Below are 23395 nucleotides of genomic sequence, written 5' to 3'. Positions count from 1 at the left end.
TGCATTGTGATTGGCCGAATACCTCAAGCATGTGACGGAAATGTTACGCTCCTTACCATATTGTGATGCCTTGTCCGGCCGGAGCCGACGATTCAAGGCGGCGGCAACAACAATACTACATCGAGAATAAAAGTTACGCCTTCTTTTTTTGCGTGAACATTTGGGCGGCGTTATGCTAATATTTCCACATAGTGAGGTAGATATGTGGGGGCGTGTTCGAACGAGCCGTTTTAGGTAGGTGTGGCTAACTCTTAACTTTTATAAAGAATATCTCTTTGGATTTGAGACTTTAGTCTTTGCAACTTTACAGATCTTCTTTATGCACCAAGAGCTTGTAACACTCCAAAGAGAAAGGAAAAATTGAAATAGCATCATATGACCCCTTTAAGTTGGCAAATGTGGAAAGTAAAAACTCAAAGTAGCCTAACTTATGACTTGTACTTACCTTTAAAGGGGTCATATGATGCTTTTTTAAAGATCATTATTTTGTGTATTTGGTGTAACAGAATATGTTGACATGCTTTAATGTTCAAAAAACACATTATTTTTCAAATACTGTACATTATTGTAGGTCCTCTATGCCCCGCCTCTCTCAAACGCTTCGTTTTCTACAAAGTCCCTCCTTCCGACAAGCGCAGTCTGCTCTGATTGGCCAGCTGACTCAGTGCATTGTGATTGGCCGAACACCGCAAGCACTCGTCGGAAATGTAACGCCCCTTACCATAATCGCGAGCTTCATCTTTCAAAATAAATGTAAAGACAGTAAATAATGTCATTAGTTTTACCATCAGTTCGCCCGAAAGGGGAACAGACACAGTAATGATGCAGTACACAAGCCGCGGTTAAGACAGCTGACTCTACTGTGATGTGACGCTGTCTCTCTCTCTCTATCTCTCACACACACAGAAGCGCACACACACACACACACACACGATGCGCAAAACTCCGCATTTGAACAGTCAATAGCAAATACTTAAACTAATAACAAAACAGTAGCTGATTCAGAAGCGCCAGATTGTCATAGCAAAGTCAGAATTACCTCCTCTCCTAGGTTCACGAAACGGTCGTCCATAAAATGCATTGCTGTTCTGTTGTAAGTGATCTTAAAGATTCCTAAATGCATCTACTTTCGGAGGGCCAAATAAAGTGCTTTTGCTTTCGCCTAGAAACACACAGTATCCCTGACATGCTGCTTCAACACTAACTGCGGTTACTGAAACCACGCCTTCTTTCTTTGCGTGCACATTTGGGCGCATTGTGCAAATATTCCCACATAGTGACCTAGATATGTGGGGGCGTGTTAGAACGAGCCGTTTTAGGGGGGCGTGGCAGAGTCTTAACTTTGATAAAGAATATCTCTTTGGTTTTGAGACTTTAGTCTTTACAACTTCAGGGATCTTATCTATGCACAATCAGCTTGTAACACTCCAAAGAGAAAGGAAAACTTGAAATTGCATCATATGACCCCTTTAAAACATGAATCACTCTCAGTCTTTGGGTCAGTGGACATGATGCCATGTTCATATTAAAAATAAATAAATCAAACAAAAAATACAAATAAATGCCAGACATTAATGTTACATGAATGCATTGTTTAATTAGAAAACACTTTTAGACTGACTATACAATGTAACAGCCCTGTCAGTAAAAGAATGATCCATGTCACAAATTCTTAGAAACTTTTTTTTATCAGTCTTTTTTTTTTATCAGTCTTCAGGATAACATAAGCACGTGCTTAAATTAATTTGGATCGTAAAACAAGTGGTTTATACCAGTCAACAGTCAGGACATAAAAGTTAAACATACGGTTGCAACTGTGAATGAGGCCTACAGAAAACCTTTGTATGCATGGGTTGGGTTTCAGCTTGAGGAAGTGTTGCGATCTTGCTGAACCATTACCAGCCTGGTTGCATTGACAGATTAACCCTTTGAGGAGAAAGCACTTTTAGCTATGCAGTCTGACCCTGGTGTCAATGCTTGCAGTTAGATTTGAGCTTTAATTCTGATTTAAAGGAAACAACATAAACACTGACACACTGCTATGCCATGAAATGTTAACATGGCAAATTCACGTTCATTGATTTATTTACATAATGCAATAAAATGAGTAAGGCTGGGTCAAAGTACACCACTTGTTACGATGCAGAGCTTATCAAGACATTTAGACAAAATGACAAACGCTTGACTTCATGCATTTGTTGAAAGAGGAAATAATCATTTATTAGATGTTTTTTATTTCAAACATGACATGTTAAGAATATTTATTCCCATCCTTCCTTTAATTTAAAAAAAAGAAGTTGTCAGTCACAAGTACGCTGCTCTACACACTATAGACCAGCTGTACAGGAAAATGTACTCAAGAACAAGTTTGAAAAGCTTTTTTCCCCCTCAAAACAGGTTTGGCTAACTTCATTTCTAAGTCAAACATCTTGTTCACAATCCCTTAATCTAGAAGTAAGATACTTTTATTATGATTATCTTCAATAAACCCCTGTTCAAGTGATACCTAATTGTGGAGAATTTGAGTGCCTCATGCACAATAAATAAAGTTTCTGCATAACATGTAACCGAGGATTAGCTTCAGATCACAAATATTTGCAAAACATAAAAATGAGTGGTAACGAAAGGGTGTGAAGATGAAACAACAGGCACTATTTGCTCACATGATTATTGCTGTTTGGCAGAGAGGAAATGCCTACCGTAAGCAAACAAACCAGCTCATCTCATCTCCAGTCCTTCAGTCTAGGAAAGAGCTGACCTGTTAAACAACAAATCTTCACACACAAAAGATGATGTACATTTTAGGATATTCAAAGATCCTATAGGTATTGGAGCTATAATTCTTCTCTCAAAGCTTTAAATAATCCCAAATAAAAATGTATCTGGCTTGAGAGAGTAATTAATTTATATAACTTAATCCATGATGAATGTTATTATGATAAAGATGAATGAGAACATGCCCTTATGGACTGCAACATTTTTTTTGCTTGCTTTCCATCACAAATAATTAAAAACTAAATCAAGACACATTTACTTGAGAAGGAAAATGACTTCAGATGTTAAGATATTAAGTCATTAATGTGGGGCCAGTGTGGTAAGAAAATTAATATTGTTTTCCATTTGAATGAATTTATTCTTTTTATCCCATTGACATATTTTTTTCTTGTTTTACGCTTAAACGTAATAAATTTTGATAATTTTATCACAAAACAAGACTTAATTTCTTGAGAACTATAATGACATAAGATATCGAATCATGTTTCATGTCAATTTTGATACATTTTCTTATTAAACAAGACTTGTGTTCTTGTTTGTCATTATACTTCTCAAGTAAATGCATATTTATATAAAAATGTTTAGATATTTACATGGGAAAACATGACAAAAATATGGAGTAGGAGTAAGAAAATAATTCTTTGCAGATACTGTATTAGTGATATTTCGCTCTTAGTTTTTTTATTTGCCGACTGTTAACAAGTTGATTAAGACTTATCTATTGTCCACTTGTTATTTCCTGTAGCGTCTTCCATAGCCGTCTCAAGCCAGTCTTTCTCCTGATCTGACTCCGACTCGCTCATCTCGGTGTCAGCGGCCAGCAGGCGTGAGTAGTTTATCCGGCGCTGCCGAGGAATCTTCCACTTGAGTACGGCAAGAGCGCTGCTCCACAAAGCCAGAATGACCGCTGTGCCTTGGAAAAGCACTTGGACCCCAAACTTTTGCACCACAAACCCAGCCGTCAGACTGCCAAACGCTGCACCCAACTCCAGAGAAAGAGCCTCAAACAGCCTTAAAATGGTCTTTTCAGTGCCGGGAGTGGCGATGTCTTCGCTTTGCGATGTTACGGACCACCAGAGGGCGCCGGTGCTGAAGCCCGCCAGCAGTTGAGCGGGTATTACAGCCCACGGGCCCCACAGGAAGGAGTAATAAAGACACTGTAGGGCTAAACTAACAACGGCGAGTACTAGTAACCAACCGTGGTACTTTAGAAACCGGGAGAGATGGCCAGCAATTGGAGCAAAGCCAGTTTGGCTTAAGTGCGCCAAGGCTAAAGAGATGCCCATGTGGATTTCCGTGGCACCGCAGTCCTGCATGTGCCATAAGAGGAAATCCGATACAGCGGAGTTCACCATGCCCATCAAAATGACAGTGACGGCACAAAGTATCGCCTGCGAGTTCCCACGCACCAATTGTAGTGCCTTAAAGCCTGCACTAGTGGGCCGCTCACGCTTGCGGAGGTAGATTGGAAGAAGGGCGGCTGTAGGGACGGTTAGGATCATAAATGTAGTGTAGGAGTAAAACTCCAATGTAGTTCCTGTAAGACAAAACAGACTGGTTACAAGAACTCCAACTGCACAGTTGCCAAAAGCAGCTCCAAGCTGCTTCCAGACCTTCACGCCATTATGGTGGTCGGTGGCGTCTACGAAATCCAAGTATTCGTAGAGTCCATCATCAGTCGTCCATTCCAACGGGGCGGCCATGAACTCCCACAAACCCATCACAATGAGAACCAGAAAGAACATCTGATGCTGGGCATCCATAACTTTCAGGCTTCCCAGGAACTCAGTGTGAGGGTCTTCTTCCTGTTGAGGCTTCTTCACAGATCTCAGGCCTCTTGCTGACCAGTTGGAACTTACAATTGTGGTAACTTCAACAGGTTGTTCGGCACTTACAGATGTTTGGTTTATTGAATAAACAGTAACATTTGATTGCGATGGAATCGTCGCCCACTCTAGAATGGTGGTAGGATCAGTATCGGGTTGACTAGCGTTACACCGTCCACTTTCAGCTTGGATTCCTGTGGACGGAAAGAGCAGAAGAGTCAAAACCACCAATGCCGAGCTGAGCAGGGAGCCCACTATGACCGTCCGCCTTTTGTCGTACTGCCTGGTGAGGACGCTGGACAATGGGCGCCACACCAGGGCGAGCAGGTGCTTGGACGCCATGATGATTCCAATCATGGTGGCGTTGAGACCCAGGTGCCGGAAGTAGAGGGTCAGGAAGGGAAGGAGGCAACCGGAGCCACAGGAATGGAGGAAGTGAAAGACACCCGCCAGCCAGATAGCTCCCTTCACATTCCACTGCTTGCTCTTCTGCATTGCTCCATTCTTCATCATGTTTGTCGACTTCAGTTAGCGCTCTGTGTGGTTTAAAGAAAAAGAAAAAAATTAAATGGAAAAAAATATATGCAAGTTTACAGAACAATGGTAAAGTGGTTGTATAAGATGATAAGTGTAAAAAAATAACAGTTTGTGCAAAATGAGAAAAAAAAGTGTTATTATTGGTAGTACCATGGGACTTTTTGTGGAATGTGTAGTATTTTTGTTCCATTCTTAGATGTTATGTTATCTTAGACCAGGGGTGTCAAACTCAAATTCTGGAGGGCCGGAGCCCTCCAGAGTTTAGTTCCAACCCTGCTCCAACACACATACCATGTAGTTTTCAAATAAGCCTGAAGGACTTGATTAGTTGAATCTGGTGTGTTTAATTAGGGTGGAATCTAAACTCTGCAGGGCTCCGGCCCTCCAGTCTGACACCCCTGTTTCAGCCCTGATACAGACTTTCAGTTGCATGCTATTATTTACCTTCAATTATATATTAAATCAATACAATAAATACAAATATTAATTATATCTGTATATATGTGAAATTCAAAATGTATATACAAATTTTATAAATATATATAAAAATAAATGTCCATAAACATGGTATTATATCAGTATTAAAGTAAATGATACTTTTTGATGGTAGAAAGTATTTCATTTTCTATTTCTAATGGGTAACACTATTTTACACCAAAGAAAACAATGTACTATTGTATTTAAATGGTACTTCGAAGGGTTTCATAGAGTACCATGATATCATCATTGTATATTGCAACACATAACATAACATAAACAACATGGGTTAATAGGCTCCATATGGAGCAAAACTGTGTCCAGCAAACCGCGTTTAAATTATATGTACACATCCCCTCACCATGATTTCCTAAAACAGGACACTTCTAGAAAATGAAACATCACATGAGAGCAAAGTTCATTAAAAGTATCTATTTAAAAAAATTCGATAGAGAGCGTGCAGTCAGTGTATTGCAATTTCACAAAATGAAACCTGAAAGACTTCCAACAAGCAGTTTTAGCAGATGTTTTCTATTCAGTCTCTTGTAATCTTGTAAATCGCTTAAACTGGCTTAAAGAAAGAAAAAGATAGAAAAAAGACACGTCAAACTCTCAGTAACAGGAAACTTAGCATCATCGCGCACCTGTTGTAACACGTCACGAGACTGCTGAGCGTCTGCTGTTTACCTGAGATCTATCGTATCCGTAAACTCATGGTTTGCTTGACAGAATATTGTCGATTAAAGTTTTCTTTGGCTTTTCATGTCCACACCGCATCCAGGTGAGGTGTAACACGTTTTCCTTCTCTTGACAAACAACCAATGGCCGACCTCAGCGCTTAGAGCAAATTCAATTTTTTTAGTTTACAACGCCACCTTTTGATGCGAGGATGAACTTACAGTATATTTACAGAATCATTTACGCTGCACGTTTAATTCAACGAGTAATAAAATATATTACTTTACAGTTACTGGCAAGTCTGATAAAATGTCAAGAAGAAAACTTTGTTAGCTCAAGTTCATTTGTCACAGTAAATAAAAGTCGAGCGCATTGCATTGTAAAATACAATATCCCAAATGTCCCACAGCACATTTCGGCAAATGTAACAGGTTTCCATACTTACATATTGCACACAGTGTATATACTGCATACTGCAGAAAAACTAGGGTACCATGCTATTCTGATCCAAAATGCCTACAACAAATGCTGCATCTAAAAATGGCATACTTTCCTACTATACAGTAGGCGAAAAACAGTGTGTGAAAGGAGAAGTACCGGTATGTCCAAATTCATAGTATTCATAAAACAGTAGGTGAAAAGTACCCAGTTACGATGGACACTTTGCTATCCCATGAAGCCACGGGATGCAAATGATGGCGTAGATCACATGACAGTGACAACATGGCATATGTTGTATGTCCAGATTACATTCATAGGCTACTACACACTTCTATACTATATAGAACATACTTTTTTAACAGTCGTGAAGTAATTACTTATTCAAAAGAAGTGCCTACTCAGAGAGTATGCGATTTTGGATGCAGCCTTTATCTTCAATGCGTTTTATTTTCTATCGTGTAACGTGTGTTAATGGCAAGTGTCAAATGAAAGTCTAAGTGCTTCCAAAGTGTTAAATTACACATCCGAGTATCATACAAACACTGTCATGAAAATAAAAAAGTAGTGTAAACATAAAATTTTAAAATGCAGACTGCAGGACGTTTTTACAAAGATCGAGGTCAATTCACAGACATTTCAACACATTCAAACAGTCTATGAAACATCACGTCTGTTCACAGCTCAGCAGGAAGTCATAGCCTCTTGAGGTTACATGTATTTTAGGCAACAGAGAAAATATAAAAAGAGGAAACGCACACATACAAAACACTAAAAGCCTCTGAGAGGTAAAAGGTTTCAGTTTGTCTCGTGACTCGAGCTCTTATATCATGAATTCGAGTCGTATTGTCATTGCTCAGTGCCACAGAAGGTTAAGTATGTGACATACTTCTGACTCTGCAGGAAGGCAAGACACTGATCAACATGCCACTCATCGGCAAAGACATTCCCATATCCTTTTCTCTGTCACTTATTGAGGCCTAAAGAAATGTAAATACAAAAACTTTTATGACATAGATTCTGTATTGTAAGAACACTAACTAAACTTCATGCAATTATTTTGCATATTATTTTCTGCACATAAAGCAAGTATTTAATTTAAATGTGTTTTTATAAAAAAAATAAAAATTCTTTTGAAAGATTTTTATATTTTTATTCAGCAGGGACTTATTAAATTGGTAAAAAAAAGAAAAAAGAAAGTCATATCAAATACCATATCAGAATGATTTCTGAAGGATCATGTGACACTGAAGACTCGGAGTAATGATGCTGAAAATTTAGCTTTACCTCACAGGAATAAATTAAATTTTCAAACACTAAAAGCCTCTGAGAGGTAAAAGGTTTCAGTTTGTCTCGTGACTCGAGCTCTTATATCATGAATTCGAGTCGTATTGTCATTGCTCAGTGCCACAGAAGGTGTTGATTGGTAGCGTGAGGGTCTTGTTGACATATTTGCCCAGCGGTTCACCTCCCTCTCCCAAACTGTACTTGGATTTTGTACTCGGCTGATGAGAGTATCCCGGGTCCAAGCATGGAGAAACTTCAATGCTGTGGGCAAAAGATGACATGCATGATTTCTCTGGAACATATGTTACACATAAGAGGTCATGTTGGCCATTAATAAAAGCAATAAATGTTGAGAATTTATGTATAGAAAGGCATTATAATCGGACTCTTCACCTCTGGACATTCTTGAATGTTTTACGTGGGTCTTTATCCAAACATACTGTGAATGTCTGCTCCTCCAGAACTCTGATACTGGCGCTAACAGCTCTGAGTGAATGCTAGAGACAAAACAGGATGTTTACCTCAATATTTCATTCAAGATGACTAAATGTATAATCTGGAACGTTACAGAAAAACCACTCGGTTATATGTTCTACACGTTCACTTACTCTGCTGGGCCTTGTGGGATTCATATCTTGGAAACTTATGCTGACACTATGTAGACCTGTAGGACCAAAGTGCCACATTACAAACAAGGAAACCTGTGTTTTTATTTCTTTTCCTCATTTAAAATATGTATCAGTAACTTCTTGTTGGTGAAAATACATTGTCAGTGTAAGTCTTTAATAAATACTGCCAGCCAAGAGTGTGTTATCATTAACTAAAAGTCAAACTAAAAACATGCTAACGGAAATAATTTATATATATATATATATATATATATATATATATAAATTATTTCCGTTAGCATGTTTTTAGTTTGACTTTTAGTTAATGATAACACACTCTTGGCTGGCAGTATTTATTAAAGACTTACACTGACAATGTATTTTCACCAACAAGAAGTTACTGATACATATTTTAAATGAGGAAAAGAAATAAAAACACAGGTTTCCTTGTTTGTAATGTGGCACTTTGGTCCTACAGGTCTACATAGTGTCAGCATAAGTTTCCAAGATATGAATCCCACAAGGCCCAGCAGAGTAAGTGAACGTGTAGAACATATAACCGAGTGGTTTTTCTGTAACGTTCCAGATTATACATTTAGTCATCTTGAATGAAATATTGAGGTAAACATCCTGTTTTGTCTCTAGCATTCACTCAGAGCTGTTAGCGCCAGTATCAGAGTTCTGGAGGAGCAGACATTCACAGTATGTTTGGATAAAGACCCACGTAAAACATTCAAGAATGTCCAGAGGTGAAGAGTCCGATTATAATGCCTTTCTATACATAAATTCTCAACATTTATTGCTTTTATTAATGGCCAACATGACCTCTTAAATTATTATTAAGTATGTGACATACTTCTGACTCTGCAGGAAGGCAAGACACTGATCAACATGCCACTCATCGGCAAAGACATTCCCATATCCTTTTCTCTGTCACTTATTGAGGCCTAAAGAAATGTAAATACAAAAACTTTTATGACATAGATTCTGTATTGTAAGAACACTAACTAAACTTCATGCAATTATTTTGCATATTATTTTCTGCACATAAAGCAAGTATTTAATTTAAATGTGTTTTTATAAAAAAAATAAAAATTCTTTTGAAAGATTTTTATATTTTTATTCAGCAGGGACTCATTAAATTGGTAAAAAAAAGAAAAAAGAAAGTCATATCAAATACCATATCAGAATGATTTCTGAAGGATCATGTGACACTGAAGACTCGGAGTAATGATGCTGAAAATTTAGCTTTACCTCACAGGAATAAATTAAATTTTCAAATATATTCAAATAGAAAACATTTACTTTAAATTGTAATAATATTTCACAATATTACTGTTTTACTGCAATTTTCATCAAATGAATACAGCCTTAGCATTCTTTCACTTGTAAAAAGTCTTACCAACTCCAAACTTTGAAATGGCAGTGTACATTTAAGAAAATGTAATACTAAAATTTTAAATGTCCCCCAAAAATATCAATAAAATACTTACCTTTCTATAATTAATTGACACGACTGCACCATGAAATTCTTGTGGGTTGTATGTTTTGTAACGCACTGAACCTTTAAGGCAAAATTGATGGCAAACATTTAGTAAAAGCAGATGAAAAAGTGCTGAGATATATGATGTAATTATATGATGTATTTTAGAATGACATTAGATAACATTAGAATGACATCAGCACCTTTAATTGTGTCTTTAAATGTGGCCCTGCAGCGTTTGACCTCGGGAAAGTCCATGGCGAGTTGAGCCACAAACACCTCCTCCACTGTGGTGCTGCTGAGGCCAGAAAAGCAGATCTAGACATGAGAACATACAGACATTCACCTTTTGTCATGGAAAACAACCTACAATCTCCACAATCACGACAAACTTTTGGTAAGCACAAGGATAATTCACTTTTCACAGAAGTATTGATTCATTCACTAAGACAAGAAGATAATCATTGCAAGGTTCAATCTAACCTTGACAGAGTAGATGGGAAGGTGCACCGGATGCTGGCTGACACGTGTGTAGTATGAGATGATATCTAGCAGGAAGGTGTTGGGGTCCGAAGATTCACTCTGAGTTGACTTCTACAATGCCATCAATTAAGAGGAAGGTTAAAAAACTCCCTGAATCCTTATATTATATATATTTATATATAGCAAGCAAGTAGAAAAGCATTGTTCTCAGCTTCAACTCCACACACATAGAAATTATACAGATCAACACTCAGGGCCAGCAAAGCCTCCTCTGCTGTTGTAACTGGACTCTAAATAAATCATTTAATTTAAATATTTTTACCCTTCCATTCTCATTTATCTTTATTTGCATGTGTATTTCCATCCCAAATGTCATCCATGTAAATGTCATTTCATTTGGCACATAACTTTAGATATACAGACATAGTGAAACTCAAAAGACTACAGGTGAAAATAGAAAAAATAGCAAGACATACATTTTTTACTCCATTCTTCAAACACCAGGAAAAGATGTACAGTAACCCTACATTCTCTAGCTGCTCAGATGCTTTAGAGCTCTCAAGCAATTTCTTGCTCTTAAAAACAGTTATATTAATAATTTCAATTAATTTCAACGATATAATTACATGAATGTACCATTATTAAAGTAACAGTAGAGAAAGGACAATGAATAATTCATGGTTGCGAACTAGGTTCGGAAGCCAGAACCGGTCTGATTACAGAACAAATGGCTATTATGAACTTGTTCTTTTTGAACTGGTTTTTCAAAAACATACAGCGCAACTAGTAACATTGAACTGCTGAGTGAATTACACTTTTGAGCCGGTTCTCGTTGGAAAATCAACACATTCGGTGCAACTGACTGCCAAAAAATGATTCTTACGAGCTAGTTAGTTTAGTAAACCAAAAAACATACAGTGTCCCCCAGTGTTGTTCGTCTCCTAGACGAATCGGTTCTTTTTAGTGAATCCAAAAAAATACACGCAACCAGTTCGACTGTCGTCAAATGAATGACTCTTATGAACACTTTTTATTTATTTATTTATTTATTAATTAATTAAATTTTTTGTGAATGAAACACATTCAGCACACTCAGTACTCCGACTCGCGAACAAATCACTTTAATGATCCGGTTCTTTGTAGTGAATCAAACACATACTGTGCAGTGTCCGCAGTGTAGTCTGACTTCCGAATAAATAATTTTTATGAGCTGGTTCTTTTTCAATGTTCTTTTTTTAAACCTACTCTAAAAAATTGAAAAAACAGTTTTCAGCCAACGACTCGCCGTCAGTATGGACTGGTCTGAGGAGGATGTGAACCGGGTCTTCAAGAAGCAGAAATCTAGGAAAACTTCAGGCCCAGATGGTGTTTCACCTGCCTGTTTACATTTAGTTAAAAGTGGCTGTAAATCATCAGCTCCAGTGGCGCAGATGGATAAGCGCCTGCCGTCGGCTTTTTGACGTGATCGACCCCTTTTGGTTGTTATTTTGATTTCAGAATTGTGATTTGTTTAGCACTTCTCGGCCACCGTACAATCACCTATTGCACCTTTAACTGCTACAATGATGGCCAATCACAGCACACCTCGCTTTTTTAGACCGATGAGCTTTGTAAAAATCGACGCGTTTCAAAAAGGCGGGGCATAGAGGAGAAACAATAATGTACAGTATGTGGAAAATAATGTGTTTTTTTAACTTTAAACCGCATAAACACATTTCATTACACCAAATACACAAAATAATGTTCTTTTTAGCAGCATCATATGACCCCTTTAAGAAGAAGGTTAAAAAACTCCCTAAATCCCTATATATTTATAACAAGCATGCAAGTAGAGAAGCATGTTCTCAGTTTCAACAGACACACAAAGCCTTCTCTGCTGTTGTAACAGGACTCAAAATAAATAATTTAAATATTTTTCCTTCTCATTATTCTTTATGTTGTCAATGTAAATGTCATTTAATTTTATCTATGCAAGATGTAAACATACATTTTGCAATGATTATTTTACATTTATTTATTATTGGAAAAAAATCGGATTTAACAATGAAATTTCATTTCTTTTTCCACATATTTATTCCATAAAAGCACTTAAAATATTTTTAATGGAACTGCTAAGGATCCAGAATACATAAAAGGAACTGGAACCAGAATTATTAAATTCTAAACAATTCCCATTCATATTGTGGACTCTTCAAAAGTGTAATAATTACCATCTGGGCCAGTTTTAGAATCATGGCTCCCAAACCGTTGATATTACAGTCATACCACGGATCCACGCTACCCAAATATCCTGCCAATGTCAGCATGTCTTCAGGAGCACTCTCCTGGGAAGCACATGCATTACAGTGAGATGTCATTGCTGGCGTTTTTTTTTTTTAAATGAAAACTAAAGCAAAATCTATTTTACCTGAACAGGAGAAAGTGTCTGGTCAGTCACTGGAATGTAATACATCTCCATATTCACTCTCTTTGTCAGCAGCAGATGTCGTGCCTCCCTTTTCCTGAGCACAAACATAGTAAGATGAAAACATTATAAATTAGCCTCATACTTTTTTAAATGCAAAGGTAAAATGTGTAAAAGAATGGATGAAAACATCTTACCGTATAGTGTGGAGAGTTTTGGCGAGCCGTCCTAGCGTTCTGTCGTCACCCATTACAAGGATCCGAGCAGTGAGGTTCCTTTCCTCTTTAGCAAGGCTGTATCCTCCATTTCCCCTAATGGCCTCCATCATGAGTGTCATTCTGTTGCCAGCTTTGGGACATCGCACACACTGCCTCCTGTAGAAGGAATGAGAGCTGCTCTGCTCCTCTGGGAGCTCTGCTCCGCCCTGAGACTCCAGCATTATAGAGGAGAGCTCACTGATGGGCATGTCTCCCTCTATGCCACTGTCCGTGGACACGGTGGACATGACCGAGTTACGCTTCAGGTCATCCTCATCCAGACAAGCAGAGTTTCGGTCTGCAGGAACCATCAGTGCAAAGTTAACCAGCTCATTCCCTGTTAAAAAGAAAAATGTAAAACGCACCATGTTGGATCTGTTTTATATGGAAGCTTATTTCCACCATGGAATAAAAATATAATTAAAAAATTATATAAAAATAATTATTATATAGAGACTAGGCTCCATGACGGAGGACACGCCACCGACTGCAAATTATATAAAAATATATAAAAATAATTATTAAAAAATAATAATTTTTCATGCAATTCTGAGAAAAAAAGTCAAAATTATAAGATCACAATTCTAAAACTCACAATTCTAAGAAAAACAAAGGCATAACTTAGAGTTTATATAGAGTTTACATTTCACAATTCTCATTTTTTTCCTCAGAATTCCGAGTTCACATTGCGGAGTTCTGTTTTTTTTGTTTCCACCACAAATACAAAACAAAAATGGGCACTTTTTATCTCACAGTTCAGACTTTTCTTATAAAAACTGCATTTTTTGTTATATCTCGCAATTGTCACACACACATCTCACAATTCTGTGAATTCTAAATTTACATCTCACAATTCTTTTTTTTTTTTCCAGCACAGAATTAAAAATCAAAATAGTAATCGCCACATTTAATCTCACAATTCAGACTTTTTCTCGCAATTGAGAGTTTGTATCTCACAATTTTGACTTTTCAGTAAGTTCCCGTACTATACACATGGAAAAACTCATTACATTTCATGTAATTTTACAGTAAAATGATATCTTAATTGAACAGTTTTTAGAAGTAAAAAAGAACAAATCAATGTATAATTTACAGTCAAAAAACGGTAAACTGATATTCCCAGAATTTCCCGTTATGTTGTGAAACTCCACATTTGAAAGTATTTCGTTTAAATAATCATGTCTCTTAATAGTTTTTGTTATCAGTTATGTACATTTGGGTTTTATATGACATCTGTTGTTTAATGAATGTTTTATTTAACTGCATTATTTAAGTGTCACGTGTGTTACTATGATGTTTGTGTGAATGCACCTTCTGTATATTAGTATATACTTCAGCTTGTGGGAAAGCTACTTATGATGAACTTTGATTCTTCATGTGGCTTTCTTTTTTTTACCACCTGCATTATTATGCTGGTTGTCAGTATGTTAAAGGTACAAAACAGATTTTAGTAGCAGTGTGCGTTGTTGAATTCTACATTCAAATTTTCTTGTTTGTAAATTACAGTTTTATACTGCAGAATTTACAGTTTGATCTGTGTTTTTTTCCTGTGGCAGAAACAAGCTTTCATAGTTTTAAGGGTACAAGCATTTGTTGAAATAACAGCAGTTGAGCTCACATATCTCATCCTCTTTGGTCCAGACATGGAAGCTGACCTCAGGACTGGGCAGCTGAGTTTCTACTTGCGAGGCTGGACACGACGGATCTAAACAGACCAAACGTGTGAAAAAAACTACATGTTTGAGTTTGCTTGAATTAAATAGTGTCTTACTGGATTGTGGTGAGGACATTTCTACCTTTTGGAGCAGTAAGGATGTCTTGGTAGATCTCTTGCAATCTTGTTTTGTACTGGTGATCGTCAGAAGCTCCATCTTCTGTTCTCTGCTCTAGGATGGTGACGAGATCCTGGAAGTGCAGCTCCAGCTCTTCACCTAAATGCTGAAATGAACAAAATACACACAGTTATTTAGAGCATAGGATTTTCCAGCAAAGACTTTATGGACATCTTAAAGGATTAACAGGTTCAAACTTCAGACTCATCCCATGTGATATCTTGCTGCGGGTATTTTTGCTACTGAAATTTGATTATACAATGTTTTATACATGTATATATACTAAAAATGTAATTTAATTTGATTATTTTTACTGTATTTTAAACATGTAAAAATTACATAATTATACATTTTGTTCTTGAAGAAAATTGTATTTACATTATACTATAATTGAGCAAAAATGCATTAAAAAGATCAAAACTGACAGTAAAGTCACAAACTTACACTGTTACAAAAAATATATATTTCAAATAAACACTGTTATTTTTAACGTCCTATTCATCAAAGAAAAATGTATCACGATTTATACACAAAAATCTTAAGCAGCACAACTGTTTTCAACATTTTTTAAAACAAATCTATAGGATGTGTATTCTAAAATAAAATATATAACCGATGTTTTTAAACATGCACAAACCTCTAGAGACTGTGAGAGCTGGTCAACCTGGCACTTTTTTCCAAATCCAGCTAGCATTGTGTGCAGTAAAACTCTGATAGAAAAACAGGTACACACACACACACACACACACATATATATACATATATATATACACACTGTGTATAGGATTCTTTGATAAATAAAAACATTTATTTGAAATAGAATTTTTCGTAATAATGTGAAAAAGTCTTTACTGTCACCTGTGATCAATTTAATGCCTTTAATCAATTTAATAAGGTATTTACAAATTTAAACAAGGTATCTTACTGTCCCCAGAATTTTGAACAGTAGTATGCAAAATGACGAGAATATTAATAACCTGGCATTACACTTACTTCTCATGGAGTGGATAAAGATCACTGTGTAGATTGTGTTCGGCACTGACTCTCCTCTGATACAGTATTCCTGGAATAGATTAAACACAGCACCTGAAGAATGTTGCAGGATGGGACTTCTAACGAATGAAATGTGCATATGAATAAGCTAGAATCGAAAACAGAATATTTGAGTCCTGTCTGTGTTAAATTTTCTGAATGTCATAAATTTGATTTAGATTAACTGTATTCAAACATGCTATCTCCTCGCGTGAATGGTGGTTAGTAAGAAATACTCCTGTAAACAAAATCAGGTTAAATGAGTGTATCTTACTGAAAATGAAGCTGAAAATTACTCCAAAACTCCAGTTTAACATTTAGTTTGATACATGGAAAGCATCCCAGTTTATTTCTGATAAAAAGTGCTAAAAACACCAGAAATACTTTTATTGCTTTAATGTAACTGTATATATTACCTGGTGCATTTTGTTCCATTTTCATCTGCCTTGCATAGTAGAGAGCGATTGCACAGTAGGGTAAAGGTAACCTAACTAAACTTTTCAAGCAAAAAAACATCCTTCGATATAGATCTTCTGGAATAAATACAGACTGAAATAAAGCAGAAAACCCGATAAGTAACATGCATCACGCATGGCTGAAAAACAAACCAATCATGTTGATTTCCAGTTAAGATACAAGGAACTGTTCCTGCAATAACAAATCTGTCGGGAACTTGCTTACAGATGCATTCCGTATCACTGACTGGAAACAATAACAAAACAAACAAAGCACTCGCAGACGCTGCAGAAAAAAAACGAAGCTAGAAATCTGACCTGTAGGACTGTGTAGACAAGTGTGTGAAGTAAAGGAATAATGCGAATTTTGGAATTGATTCTCTCCGCCTGGAATAAATCAAATCAAAGGAAAAACCAGATAATCATTCATTGTAAAAATCTTTAGATGTTCTGCACAGATCTTTGATGTCTATAACGTGAAAGAATAATTGAGGAACAAACCTTTTCAAGCTCTTTTATGAGAACCCTCAGAAGAGGGACGCTGACAGATGGATTTTTGTCCACCCTGTTATGCAGAGTCCATCTCAACATGCCTACAAAAAAATACTTTTTTTAAACTATATGTAACAATACAACATATAAACTTGAATTGTGTACTTTTTGGTGCTTTTTTGGTCTTTTTTTGGAGCTTGGCAGATGTGATTATGATAAACTGTCATATGGAGCTCAACAAGAAAAGTCTTCAAAAATGCTTAGCATACAGGTTTGGAGCGATAGAGCATTTTTGGGTGAACTCCTCCTCTTAAAGGTGCTTCTCGATAGGTGAGTAACACCGTGTCTACACCGGACACGACAGTTGTCGTGTCGCAACGAAGTCTGTCTTTTGTTTTGGTGATTTGAAATATCAACATTGGCTACCAGAAATCACTTACCCCACCTTTAAACAAGGGAATAGCATATTTTGTTTCATATATCCAGATTTCAAACACATGATATCTTCAGGCTATATAACACATTTTAAAGATATCAAATGCATAGATGTGTATTACCTTTTAGTTTAGATTGTCATAGTAAAGCAGGTACCTTTATTGCAGGCTGATCCAGCCTGAGGTTCACAATCCAGCTCTCGGAGGATGGAATGGACATTGTGGTAGAGACTAGACTCCACGACTGAGGACACGCCACCGACTGCAAAACAGTTCACACAGCTCCTTTAATCCTCATGTAACATGAACAATTCAGTTTGAAAACTTCAGTCTTTAATTAGCAGATTTAGACTTTTATGAAGGAGTATAAATATATACACTACTGTTTAAAAGTTTTGGGTCAGATTTTTTAAGTCTCTTATGCTCATGAAGGCTTCATTTATATGATCAAAAATACAATAAAAATAGACTTAATGCAAAATATCATTACAATTTAAAATACAAAGTGTCTGTGTAAATTATAAAATGTGAATTTTCAGCATCATCATCATTAACATTCAGAAATCATTCTAATATGCTGATTTGGTGAATAATAATAATAAAAAAATCTTCTTATTATTAATGTTGAAAACAGTTATGCTGCTTAATATTGTTGTAGAAAAAAATATTTTTATTTTATGATTCTTTGATAGAAAGTTCCAAAGAACAGCATTTATTTGAAATAGAAATTTGTAACATGATAAATAACTTTATTGCATCTTTACTTTACTTTTGATCAATTTAATGTGTACTTTCTGAATACATTTATTAAAAACAAACTTTTGAACAGTAATGTACTATAGTAATATATGGTACTATAGTTAACTCCCATAGTTTACACTATTAAATAAATATTATGCAATGGTAGGTGAATTAAACTACTAAAATGCAAGAAATCCAGTCTATGAAATACAACTGAAATAAACTTAAAGCTTTGACCATTTTAATATCAATATCAAACCCTCAGAAAGAATGTTTCAGTGCAATAATAAAACTAATGTAATGCATGAAATGGAACTCAGTAATCTATAACAGACAACAGCAAGTGTCAGGAAAGAGTGTTTTTAGTACATGTTTCTTCCATGGTGGGGTTCACAGCTCAGATAATATCCACATGACATGGATGAGTCAGTTAGAAAGGTCCTTCATATCTGCAAGCACAAAAAAAGTACAGTCTAATCAAAAATTATTCAGACACCAGATATAATTTTGTATATTTTTTTTAGTAGTGGATGCATACAGCGGATATGTCAGCTGTAGTCATACAGCAGACTACCAGTACAATTGATAAAATTGACCAAAAATTATTCAGACACTTTGACCTGACCATGTTTTGCTTAAGTGTTATCTAACATTATCAAGATGAATTTGTTCTGACACAGTTTAACTCTTGAGTTCTTGTCATATTTTATTACCATTTTCTAAACTATAGCCAATAAACTGTGATAATGTGTGAAATGTTGAAGGTGTCTGAATACATTTTGGTTTGACTGTATCACAATGCACAGAAAACTTTAGAATGAACTTGGATAACACGATTACTTTGGCATGATATACTTTTTCTGAATTTTATGCCCATTTCCTGCATTGAGATTACAGTGTGTCGATATAGAAAGCACAACACGGATGCAGAAAAGACCCTACAGTTCTTGGCACAGGAAGCAGAATTCAAAGGGGTGAAAACCTCAGGGGTTTTCATGTTTTGAGAGAAATGTTGTTATTTCTCATAAATCACGCGTTAGACATAACTAAATATTTTCATTTAACAAATGAATGAGCATAAAACGCATTAAATCGGTGATTCTCAATAACAGGCCGCAGATCTGTTCTGATAGGGTCGCGAATGGCAGGGCAAAAAAACTATGTGAAATGCAAATAATAAAATACAATTAATCACACAATCTTGCACAGGATAGCAAAATAAACAAGCAACACTTCCCATATCTTTTATTGCTCATGTCAATGACTGTACGGTACTTTGCTTTTAATGACTAATGCTGATACAATACTTAACCTAATGTTTGTTCTGTGTGTTCAACTAGTAAATCACACTCTCGTTGTTTATGCAATTCTTTATTTTTAATAATTTTGCATACTGTTGGGCCTATACAGTTTATCGTACTAATAAACTTCATGTGTGATTTTAATTCAGTTTAATTCACTTTTATTTGTATTGCGCTTTTCACGATACATATCATTGCAAAGCAGCTTTACAGAAAATGACTGGTTCTACATTACAATTAAGAGTGATCCATATACACAAGTATCCACAAGTATTGTACACATGGTAGAAACGTACAGTTCTAAGATTATACAAATTATGCAGCTAGTTAACGTCACATATTCATTTATAAGTATTCATTTATTTTAAGGTTACTTCCCTATACTAAGCATTTTACCATTGCATTGGGTCGCCACTTGATGTCCAACTGAGAACAACTGCACTAAACAACCTCATTTTTCAAATTTTGACACTCTGCAAAGACAGAAACAAATATTTCTGCTTTCTTCCAACCAAAAAATAGTACATTTTAATAAATTATTCTCTGATTAATGTTGTATTATCCACACAAAAATAATGTGCAAAACAGAAATGCACAGTAAATTCCTACCTTCTATGCATAAAACCGCTGTTCCTACAAGGAACTGTGAAACTGTGGTAATCCAGGTCCTCGAGCGAGAGCAGAAGGTATTTGAATAATCTTGACAACAGTCTTGCTCATAAGGAAGTCTCTTTTCCTGTCAGATCATCTGTATGAATGCCTGTACCTGTGCTAAAAGGAAGAAACAGGCACTTTATTGCCTAGACATTCAAATGCTGTCTTTCTCTCTCTTACAAAGACAGACTGAAGACCAGGCTCAGTTGGTTTCCTGCTATACAAATGTGTGGCTAAATGGAGATAAGCGGATATTTTTAGACTGTCGTTTTTTTCACCTTTCACCAAGCGTGCAGAGCAGAAAGGCCCACATCGCTCAGAAACTCATGCTTGTCACACACTGCAGTAAATCACCTCATAGTAAGCTGTGGTTTTAAAATGCAAATGAAAGGACATCACACCTTTATGGAGGCCAGAACTTGAGCTCCACCCAATATTGCATTTGATATGAACTGAAAAGAAAAGGAAACTGCAAGTGAGTGATATAATGATCCAGTGCGTAATCTGACTATATGATAATAGCATACATAACCAATACAGATCATTTACAGGGCCAACGACACAGATGACCCCTGATGAGGAGTTTCAGAAAAAAAAATGAATGAATGAATCTATGAGTAAAGAATAAAGAAATCTTCAGTGTCATTCAGACATTCATCAAAAAAGGATGTGGTCATTCTGGCTTCACTATACTGACCAATTAAGTGCTTACAGAAACAGAATTGAGAACAATGGTGAGTTAAATAATTATCTACATGGTGATTTCAAACATCTGAACCTCCTGTAACAGGTTTCAGTCACGTAATATTTAAAATTTGATCTCTACTAATTAATGACAAGAGATACAATCTCCCTAAATGCCTCCTATGACCAACTCAAGTGGCTCCATGCTGAAAAAAAGAGAGGCTAAAACCAGCCTAAGCAGGTTGGCTGGTCTTAGCTTGTTTCTGGTCTCCCAGCCTGGCCAAGCTGGTTTTAGCTGGTTGGACTGCTGGACTCCCAGCATGGTCAGCTAAAGAAGTGGTCAAAACCCCTTTAAAGGGGTCATATGATGCGATTTCAATTTTTCCTTTCTCTTTGGAGTGTTACAAGCTCTTGGTGCATAAAGAAGATCTGTAAAGTTGCAAAGACTAAAGTCTCAAATCCAAAGAGATATTCTTTATAAAAGTTAAGAGTCAGTAATTATGTCCCCACTGGATGCAACAAATGCCTCGTTTGTAATGGGTTTTATTGGTTTTGTCTCGTCGCGCCGGGACACATGGAAACCATAGACTGTATGATGGAAACACAGTATGGTAAGGGGCGTAATCACAACACACTGGATAGCTGGCCAATCAGAGCACACCTCGCTTTTACAGACCGATGAGCTTTGTAAAAATCGACGCGTTTCAGAAAGGCGGGGCATAAGAGGAGAAACAATAATGTACATTATGTGGAAAGTAATGTGTTTTTTTAACCTTAAACCGCATAAACACATTTCATTACACCAAATACACAACATAATGTTCTTTTTAGCAGCATCATATGACCCCTTTAAAACAAGCCTGCAAACCAGCTATAACCAGGCTGGACGACCAGCTAAAACTAGTCAACCAGCTTACATGTACATGATGTCTGATTTTAAGTTATTTAAATTTGGTCCAATATTGACCAAGAGCTGTTAAATTTAACATTTTATACACTCAGTCATTTCTGTACTATAAACTCCTTTTTGAAATCATGTTTAATTTATATCATAGCCTACTTCTTTCCTCTGAACGAATGCTTCTAAAATGATTGTGAGCAACACTTTTTTTTACTTTAATAAATATATTATTTTTTAAAACAAATATTGTGAATATATAGCCTAAACTATTTTAGTGTACGTGTTTTATATTTAATGTTAAAAATGAATACAACAGCATACATTTTGAATGACTACATTGTCAACTAACGAGATCTTTTAGATCCGTTATGGTGACAACATGTAAAGCACCTTGACCGAGTTAAACAAACAAATTATAGGCCTAAATAAATACATTTACATCGCCATAATTTTACTAACAAATGAGAATAAGCTTGTTGGAGGCAGATTTTTGTGCCATGAGCTTTACTAAAGCTTTGAACGTTCGTAGAACACTTTAAATCAACTTACCTTTGTTTGTCTGATGCAAATCCGCTTCAGTTCATTCACACACAGATGACAGCGAAGCGCAGCGCGCGTGTAGTCCCGCCCACGCGACTACGTCACATCGCGTTACTGGCTCACATCACATTGCAATCAGCAATGACGTTTTTGAAATCGCTTGATCGACTGATAACATTTTGAGAAGTGATGTATTTTCCGAAAAGGAACTCTTTTTAATTAATTAATTAATTAATTAAACAAACAAACAAAAAAAATATTTTATTTTCTTCTCCTCTTTAGCAAACCAATAAAACCATATTTGCTTTCTATGATTACAGACTCACCAACCCTCATACCTCAGTCAGATGCACATAAAAGGAACAACTTTTTGTATGTCTGCACACAGGTCTTTTATGCGAGGAAACGATTTACTTCCTATTCATTTACCACAACACTGGTTCACTCTGTAGTCAGAGAACTCCTCACATTTGGCTTTTATGTCATGACTGTAAGTCTAATTCTCATTTCGCTCCAAAATTAGAAAATAAGGTGCTTGACTAATGACAATCTACTGTACCATATTTTTACATGCACAAAAAAAAAAGAAAAGAAAAAAGAAAGAGAGAAAGAGAAAAAGAAAAGAAAAAACCCATAGGCATAGGCAGAGTTATGACATTACCACCAAAGTTCATCTGTGACATTAACCTTTGCTAATGAAAAAGAGGACATGAGAAACTTGACACTTACATGCACAGGCATTTCCTGTTTTTAGTGATTCTAAATTGACCTAAGTTCTGTATTTGTGTATTTGAGTCATCATTGGTCAGTCATCATAAAAAATCCATTGTGCCTACATGAATCGAATAAAACCCAACACTGATGGAAAACTCGAAAGTATTTTTGTACCACGTAAGTGGGAAGCAACCCACAACACATCGGTGCTAAAATAGAGTCTGTGTAATGATGTGTTGCTGCCAGGGCCGTCCTCAGCTGACGCGGGGCCCGGTGCCAGTTGCCGCACCAGTTGCACCCCCCCAAGTACGGCCCTGGTTGCAGCCATAGTTCCAGGGAATCTCAATCTTAGTATTTGAGAC

At 36.3% G+C, this 23395-nt stretch overlaps 2 protein-coding genes across 6 annotated transcripts; both read right to left on the bottom strand.

Moving 5' to 3' along the window:
- Window positions 1-3403: 3403 nt before the first annotated feature.
- LOC107728393 (major facilitator superfamily domain-containing protein 6-like) lies at window positions 3404-7066 on the bottom strand. 5 transcript variants are annotated; one of them, XM_016538561.1, is made up of 2 exons: window positions 6939-7066; window positions 3404-5137 (listed from the first exon to the last, which is right to left on the bottom strand). In XM_016538561.1, exon 2 carries the CDS (start codon window positions 5112-5114, stop codon window positions 3483-3485), a length of 1632 nt encoding a protein of 543 aa, XP_016394047.1. In that variant the 5' UTR covers window positions 5115-5137; window positions 6939-7066; the 3' UTR covers window positions 3404-3482. The 5 variants fall into 5 exon arrangements, with proteins under 5 accessions (XP_016394047.1, XP_016394037.1, XP_016394028.1 ...); XM_016538551.1 differs by lacking the exon at window positions 6939-7066 and adding an exon at window positions 6260-6479; XM_016538542.1 differs by lacking the exon at window positions 6939-7066 and adding an exon at window positions 6303-6479.
- Window positions 7067-8070: 1004 nt separating this feature from the next.
- Window positions 8071-22359, bottom strand: LOC107728708 (phosphoinositide 3-kinase regulatory subunit 6-like). The gene is made up of 22 exons (XM_016538995.1): window positions 22329-22359; window positions 20596-20646; window positions 20150-20311; window positions 18609-18688; window positions 17656-17760; window positions 17074-17165; window positions 16891-16959; window positions 16534-16666; window positions 16077-16148; window positions 15723-15793; window positions 15050-15191; window positions 14872-14958; window positions 13194-13590; window positions 13000-13093; window positions 12803-12916; window positions 10593-10703; window positions 10313-10427; window positions 10120-10190; window positions 9483-9573; window positions 8627-8682; window positions 8412-8515; window positions 8071-8279 (listed from the first exon to the last, which is right to left on the bottom strand). Exons 4-22 carry the CDS (start codon window positions 18619-18621, stop codon window positions 8126-8128), a joined length of 2091 nt encoding a protein of 696 aa, XP_016394481.1. The 5' UTR covers window positions 18622-18688; window positions 20150-20311; window positions 20596-20646; window positions 22329-22359; the 3' UTR covers window positions 8071-8125.
- Window positions 22360-23395: the final 1036 nt, after the last annotated feature.

The sequence above is a fragment of the Sinocyclocheilus rhinocerous genome, unplaced genomic scaffold (assembly GCF_001515625.1).
Source record: "Sinocyclocheilus rhinocerous isolate Xijiao unplaced genomic scaffold, SAMN03320098_v1.1 scaffold463, whole genome shotgun sequence".
Classification (NCBI taxonomy): Eukaryota; Metazoa; Chordata; class Actinopteri; order Cypriniformes; family Cyprinidae; genus Sinocyclocheilus; species Sinocyclocheilus rhinocerous.
This window is presented reverse-complemented; position numbering and strand designations above follow the sequence as displayed.

Bases quoted from the DNA above. Each gene is read 5' to 3' on its own strand.
- LOC107728393 (XM_016538561.1), bottom strand. From the start codon at position 5,114: ATGATGAAGAATGGAGCAATGCAGAAGAGCAAGCAGTGGAATGTGAAG.
- LOC107728708 (XM_016538995.1), bottom strand. The intron at 13,591-14,871 runs GTGAGCTCAACT...TCTTTTTAACAG, and splicing joins GACCAAAGAGGATGAGATAT to GGAATGAGCTGGTTAACTTT. The intron at 8,683-9,482 runs GTATGTCACATA...TTGGTCCTACAG, and splicing joins GCCTTCCTGCAGAGTCAGAA to GTCTACATAGTGTCAGCATA.